Raw genomic sequence first — 7,528 nt, 5'->3', positions numbered from 1 at the left:
TCCTTGGGGGGTTTAGTTTCCAAAATGGGGTCACTTGTGGGGGAGCTCTAATGTTTAGGCACACAGGGACTCTCCAAATGCGACATGGCAACCGCTAAATATTCCAGCAAATTTTCCATTCAAAAAGCCAAATGGCGCTCCTTCCCTTCTGAGCCCTGCCGTGCGCTCAAACAGTGGTTTATGGCCACATATGAGTTTTCGGTGTACTCAGGAGAAATTGACCAACAAACTTTAGGGTCCATTTTATCCTGTTGCCCATGTGAAAATGAAAAAATTGATGATAAAAGAAAATTTTTGTTGGAAAAATTAAAATGTCCATTTTTTTCTTCCACGTTGCATTAGTTCCTGTGAAGCACCTGAAGGGTTAATAATCTTCTTGAATGTAGTTTTGAGGAGCTTGAGGGGTGCAGTTTTTAGAATGGTGTCACTTTTGGGTGTTTTCTGCCATATAGACCCCTCAAAGTGACTTCAAATGTGAGGTGGTCCCTAAAAAAAAAATGGTGTTGTAAAAATGAGAAATCGCTGGTCAACTTTTAACCCTTATAACTTCCTAACAAAAAAAAATTTTGCTCCCAAAATTGTGCTGATGTAATATAGACATATGTGAAATGTTATTTAGTAACTATTTTGTGTCACAAACTCTGGTGTAACAGAATAAAAATTGCAAAATTTTTGCCAAATTTCTGATATTTTCACAAACGCAAAAATTATCGACCTAAACTTACCACTAACATGAAGCCCAATATGTCACGAAAAAACAGTCTCAGAATCGCTAGGATCCGTTGAAGCGTTCCAGAGTTATTACCTCATAAAGGGCCACTGGTCAGAATTGCTAAAAATGGCCTGGTCATTAAGGTCAAAATAGGCTTAAAGGAGAGAAAACATCACTCCCTTACACAAAAGAGGTATGCTGGAGGATTTATAAAAGTATGGATTTCAGCGTTACTAGGGATCAGAAACATAAGAGCCACCTTCATAGAATGCAGCCTTAGTGCTGTGGAAAGTGGCTCTTTTACTTAAAAAGGCCCTGGGGGGCTGACAGGTCCTCCCTGCAGACGCTCCATTCTAGCATGGCGGGTCTGAGGCGCTCCTGATGTGGCGGTGCCGCAGCGGACTCTCTACCGGGAAGCGGCTCCCTGAGATGCTTATTATTGGCAGCCAATTGTGGAGCTCCCGGAAGGAAGAACGCCCTCATAGAACCGACGCCTGCGTTCTCCAGACACAACACAAATTATTACAGGAGGCTGCCTATGGACTGTAATCTCGGACTCCACAGACATGGCTGCATACAAGTACCGCGAGACTATGAGCTTCTTAAGCACGCGCACGGAAGGAGCCGCCCTTTCCCGTGGCTGAGCCTTTCCTGTGTGCACCATGAGGTATGTGCAGCGTAATTGGATCGGTTGCCATCCACGGGTTCTGGGCCGCCGTTACTCTTCTAACGTCTGTGTTTAGTGGCGAAAGGGGTACGGTTCTGCCGAGCTTCGTGTTGTGAGGGAAGATGCGGCGGCTTGTAAGCTCGGAGGATGGAGGCCTGTGCGGACATGGGCAGTCTGCTGCCGGCGACGGCAGCCATGGCCGCCAATATTGTGGCCTAGTATATCCCAGCAGTGCGTTCTCGCCTCTCTTGTCTGCTGGCTTGGCAGTGAGGGCCGTCCGTCCGTCGGTGGGGTGCTGGCCCGGCAGTGAGGGCCGTCCGTGGGGTGCTGGCCCGGCAGTGAGGGCCGTCCGTGGGGTGCTGGCCCGGCAGTGAGGGCCGTCCGTCCGTGGGGTGCTGGCCCGGCAGTGAGGGCCGTCCGTCCGTCGGTGGGGTGCTGGCCCGGCAGTGAGGGCCGTCGGTGGGGTGCTGGCCCGGCAGTGAGGGCCGTCGGTGGGGTGCTGGCCCGGCAGTGAGGGCCGTCGGTGGGGTGCTGGCCCGGCAGTGAGGGCCGTCGGTGGGGTGCTGACCCGAGACAGTTACACACAGGCAGACCGTTACATACACCCTCCTCCTTTCCGTAGTGTTTTTGGCATGCAAATCCGCAGTTAATCCACAGACCTTTTTGCACCTGCGGATTTGACTGACTCAATGTAAGTCAATGGGTGCAGAAGTGCTGCAGATCCGCACAAAGAAATGACATGCTGTGGAAAATAACTCTGTCCTGATTCAGAGTTTTTTTTTGGAAGCATGCACAATAATTCTGGATTTCCACTGACTTAAGGTACTGTCACACTTAGCGAAGTACCAGCGATCCCAACCAGCGATGCGACGCTGTCAGGATCGCTGGTACATCGCTAAGTGGTCGCTAGTGAGCTGCCACACAGGCAGATCTCACTAGCGACATCGCTGGGGACGGGGATCGCTACTTACCTGTCACACCAGGCGATCCTGCGTCCTCCCGCCCGGCTCCACGCGTCGCTCGTCCCTCCACAGGAAGCGCCACAGGAAGCTGACGACGAGAAACAGTCCTGAACGTTCTCGCGCGATCAGCGATAACCAGCGGGGGAGCCGGTCGTAGGTATCAGACAGAGATATTGCTAGCAATATCGCTATAACGTCACTAGTTATAGCGATATTGCTAGCGATATCTCTTAGTGTGACATGCCCTTAAGATTGCCTGAGCTCCCTCTGTGAATTTGGTGCTAATCCGTGCGGAAAAACCTGCGAATTTGCAACGTGTGCACATAGCCTTAGGGTGCCAATATCTATCCACAGCTAGGTAGTGATCAGATGGGGTTAAACCAGGGACCTGTTGGGTTATTCCATGGACATTATCAGTCTGTACATCTATTAGTATTTTTGTGTATTTCAACATTGTTTGGTCTTACACACTGGGTGGTTTGTTTTTTTTAGAAGTAACTTGTAAAATTTACAAATTTTAAGGGATTATGAGTCGCAATAATGTATGCTTAGTTCTCACTGGTGGTGTACCTACACCATCATTCACTGTGCTGCAAAGTTCTAAATACATTTGTCAGGCACATCAGTTACTTGGGAATCAGGCTCTCATGGCTAACAGTACACGGGAGTGGTGTGGGTAGAGATGGAAGTATTGGGTACACATAACGCCACAACTGTTCCTACTCTCAACCCCCCCAACTTCTGCCTGTACTTGGTCCCAGCTCTTGGTTTGTCTGCAGCACTGACTCCCAACAGTAACATACATTGCATGATTTGCTCAGCTCACTGGCTGCAGTGAGGCAATGAGACGTCCGTGCTTTAAAGACTAGGACAGCTGTGAGTATAAGTAATGATGTTATAAAACAAGAAAACGAATGTTCTGTTTTTTTTGTTTTTTTTTAAATAGTAGTAAAGTTTCTCGTGATACGCTGTATGAAGCAGTGAAGGAAGTACTGGTCGGAGCGAAGCGGAAGAAAAGAAAGTAAGTAGTCGTGTGCGGAGGAAAAGTATATTGGCATGTCCATCCAGGATATAACTAAAATCTTTCTCTGTTGAAAAATATATTAGAACATGGTAAGAAACCTCGGGAAATCTTTTAATTATCAATCCCTTCTTGGATGTTCTTATTAGTATTAGTATTTTATATAGCCCCATTAATTCCATGGTGCTGTGTAAATGGGATTGGATTACATCAAAACTCAAATCACTTACAGTAAACAAACTAGCAATGACAGACTGGTACAATTAACACTGTTTCTGAACCCCTTAACGACCGCTGATGCGCTTGTGCCTTAGGCCTGTTTCACACCATCAGTCAAAATCCGCCATTTTTGCAGAAAAACAGGTGTGTCTGTGTGTGTCTGTGTGTGTCTGTGTGTGTCTGTGTGTGTCTGTGTGTGTCTGTGTGTGTCTGTGTGTGTCTGTGTGTGTCTGTGTGTGTCTGTGTGTGTCTGTGTGTGTCTGTGTGTGTCTGTGTGTGTCTGTGTGTGTCTGTGTGTGTCTGTGTGTGTCTGTGTGTGTCTGTGTGTGTCTGTGTGTGTCTGTGTGTGTCTGTGTGTGTCTGTGTCTGTCTGTGTGTCTGTCTGTGTGTGTCTGTGTGTGTCTGTGTCTGTCTGTGTGTCTGTCTGTGTGTCTGTCTGTGTGTGTGTCTGTGTGTGTGTCTGTGTGTGTGTCTGTGTGTGTGTCTGTGTGTGTGTCTGTGTGTCTGTGTCTGTGTGTGTGTCTGTGTGTGTGTCTGTGTGTCTGTGTCTGTCTGTGTGTGTCTGTCTGTGTGTCTGTGTCTGTGTGTCTGTGTCTGTGTGTGTGTCTGTGTGTCTGTCTGTGTGTGTGTCTGTGTGTCTGTCTGTGTGTGTGTCTGTGTGTGTGTCTGTGTGTCTGTGTCTGTGTGTCTGTGTCTGTCTGTGTGTGTGTCTGTGTGTGTGTCTGTGTGTGTGTCTGTGTGTCTGTGTCTGTGTCTGTGTGTGTGTCTGTGTGTGTGTCTGTGTGTGTGTCTGTGTGTGTGTCTGTGTCTGTGTCTGTGTGTCTGTGTCTGTGTGTCTGTGTGTGTGTGTCTGTGTGTGTGTGTCTGTGTGTGTGTGTCTGTGTGTGTGTGTCTGTGTGTGTGTGTCTGTGTGTGTGTGTCTGTGTGTGTGTGTGTCTGTGTGTGTGTGTCTGTCAAAACGGTCCAGTAGCATCCGTTCACATCAGTTAACAACGGATCCACTTTCCGCCATTTTGGCGGATTTTAACTGACACAAAAAAACGGAAGTGTGAAACAGGCCTTAGCGCCGCTTTTTAACGGCGCTGAGAAATAAGTGTGTATAGTGCCCCCAGCTTTGCAATTTCTTCAGGGTCTCTGGTACAGGGGGTAGCTGAAACCCTGTAGAGCTTGATTCAGGTCAGTTTTTACTGGCCCCAGTGTTGCGATCCCTGAAAACAATCAATCTGTGGGATACATTGAATCGTTCCAGATCTATGACCTCATAAAGTACCAGTGGTCCGAATGATAAAAATTTGCTTGGTCATTAACTCCTTAACGACCATTGACTGATTTATCTGTCTTTGGATGTCTACCGTTTGTTGTGGGCTCCGGCGGAGAGCCTTCACCTTTTCAGGCACATGTTATCTGCTTGAACAGCTGACATGTGCCCAGCACAGTCGCAGGTGGAATTGCGATCCACCCTCTGCTATTAAGGCTGAGTTCACACGTGGCGTTTTTTTCGCGTTTCCGCGGCGGTTTTAACCGCGCGATTTTGCTGCGAAAACGCGAAAAATAAGCATCCCATGCATTCCTATGGGATTCCGCAATGCTGTGCTAATGCTGCGGTTTTTACCGCGGCGGAATCGCTTCGCGGTAAAAACCGCAGCATGCTCATTAATTTGCGGAATCGCGGCGATCCCGCACCCATAGGAATGCATTGTTCCGCTTGCTTCCCGCATGTGGCTGTGCACACCATGCGGAAAGTAAGCAGAACAATTGCGGATGGTACCCATGGTCCGGAGGAGACTGTCCTCCGGGCTTTGGGTACCATATCCCTGTAAAAAATAGAATTTAAAATAAAAAATATTGTTATTCTCACCCTCCGACGTCCCGCGCAGTCTTCCCGCTTCTCTCCACGCTCTCGTTCCCAGTAGTCCTTTGCAAAAATGCTTGCGATGACGTCCCTTCTCGCGGGATCGCAAAGTCTCGCGTTCATTCGCGCGACGTCATCGCGAATTGTCGCGATCCCGCGAGAACTGACGTCATCGCGGGCATTTTCGCAAAGGATTACTGGGAACGGATGCGCGGGATGTCGGAGGGTGAGAATAACACCGTTTTTTATTTTTTTTTTACATTCTATCTTTTACTACTGATGCTGCATAGGCGGCCTCAGTAGTAAAAAGTTGGTCACACTCGTCAAACACTATGTTTGACGAGTGTGACCAACCTGTCAATCAGTTCTCCAAGCGATGCTACAGATCGCTTGGAAAACGCTAGCATTTTGCAAGCTAAATACGCTTGCAAAATGCTAGTTTTTCCGCGGGAAAATCGCGGGAATTTAAAATGCGATTTTCCTGCGGACTGGAATTCCGGAATTCTCGCTGTAATTTCCGCGAGAGTTCCGGTACGTGTGCACTTAGCCTAACCCGATAAATGCTGTCAAATGCTGACAGCAGCATTTAGCTTGTGCTTTCGGCAATCGTTCTGGGAATCCGCCCACCGGTGTCCCCCATCACTTATCACCGGTGGGTTGGTATGACAACCTGGAGACCTCTACTATGGTTGTCACTGCTGGCTTGCTGTGAGCGCCACCCAATGGTCGGCGCTCAGCAAGTGAGTAATTCGGCTACATATAGGCAAACCGATCATCGCCTGTATGTAGCTGAGCTGATCGAGTTATGGCAGCTTCTAGTCTCCCATGGAGACTATTAACCCCTTAACGACAGAGGTATTTTTGGTTTTTCATCTTTTGCTCCCCTTCTTCCCAGAGCCATAATTTTTTTTTTTTGGTCAAAATGGCAATGTAAGGGCTTCTTTGCAGAACAAGTTGCACTTTTGAACGAAGACATTGGTTTTACTATGTTGTGTACTAGAAAACGGGGGAAAAAAATTCCAAGTGCGGTGAAATTGCAAAAAAAAGTGCAATCCCACACTTGTTTTATGTTTGGCTTTTTTACTAGGTTCATTAAATGCTAAAACTGACCTGCCATTATGATTCTCCAGGTCATTACGATTTCAGACAACAAGCATGTCTAGGTTTTTTTTTTTTTTTTTTTTTTTTTTTTTTTTTTTTTTACCAAAGTGGTGAGAAAAAAAAAAATCTAAATGCAAAAATAACCTCTGGTCAGCAAAGGGTGAAGTACCAAACTGGCTCTGCCACTAAGGGGTTATGGAGTTGTGCAACAAACAAAAGCATATTTCAATAAACAGATATTGAAATAAAAATACTCCACAATTGAATGTTTTATTTTCTAATTCTTATACTAAGGTCCTATAAATGTGCCCCAATGTAATGTGATATACCACATCTCCTGGGCATGGGAAGAAGCAAAAGTATACAGATATTGCAGAATGGGTTCACAGCTGATTCTTTCTTTGAGGTATTATATTTTTCCCTGCTTGTTTGAAACAATAATCAGCTGTGACTCCCTTCTGTCCTGTCTATTACACCGCTTCCTCCCCTGCACAGGAGATCTAGTAGGATCAGACCGTATACCTGCACGGTCAGACACAGCCACTAGACATTACACAGCAAGTGCACATTTATCCGCACAAGAACATCCACAAAAAAAACAAATGCAGTGAAATTCCAGTTTTGTTTTTTTTATTTCCAGCATGTTCACTAAATGTTAAAATTGACCTGCCATTATGACAGGTCATTACTCATAGATACCAAACATGTGTAATTTTTTTTTTTTTTTAAGTACTAAAAAATCCAAAGTTTAAAAAAAAAAAAAAAAAAAATTGCGCCATGTTCCGAGACCCATAGTGTTAAATTCTTTTGTGATCTGTAGCTGGGTGGGTTATTTTTTGCATGATGAGCTGACTTTATTGATATGGTTTTGGTGTAGATACAATGTTTTGATCGCCCATTATTGCATTTTAATGTAATGTTGCGGCAACAAAAAAATTGTAATTCTGTAGTCTTGCCTTTTTCTCGTTACTCCGGATTATTTTTTATATATTGA

General features: G+C 46.0%; 1 protein-coding gene across 2 annotated transcripts in view; it reads left to right on the top strand.

Annotated features, from left to right (window-relative positions):
* Positions 1–1,231: 1,231 nt before the first annotated feature.
* The window catches only part of RPL10A (ribosomal protein L10a), a 40,327-nt gene continuing 34,030 nt past the window's right edge, over positions 1,232–7,528 (top strand). Inside the window, exons 1-2 of one of the 2 annotated variants that reach the window (XM_073575622.1) lie at positions 1,232–1,379; positions 3,288–3,362. In XM_073575622.1, the coding sequence (XP_073431723.1) occupies positions 1,375–1,379; positions 3,288–3,362 (80 nt within the window). In that variant the 5' untranslated portion in view covers positions 1,232–1,374. The remainder of the gene's footprint in view (positions 1,380–3,287; positions 3,363–7,528) is intronic. The other variant, XM_073575621.1, reaches the window with a different exon arrangement.

This window comes from Dendrobates tinctorius, unplaced genomic scaffold (assembly GCF_039654945.1).
Source record: "Dendrobates tinctorius isolate UK_male_01 unplaced genomic scaffold, ASM3965494v1 ptg000045l, whole genome shotgun sequence".
NCBI classification, from domain to species: domain Eukaryota; kingdom Metazoa; phylum Chordata; class Amphibia; order Anura; family Dendrobatidae; genus Dendrobates; species Dendrobates tinctorius.
This window is presented reverse-complemented; position numbering and strand designations above follow the sequence as displayed.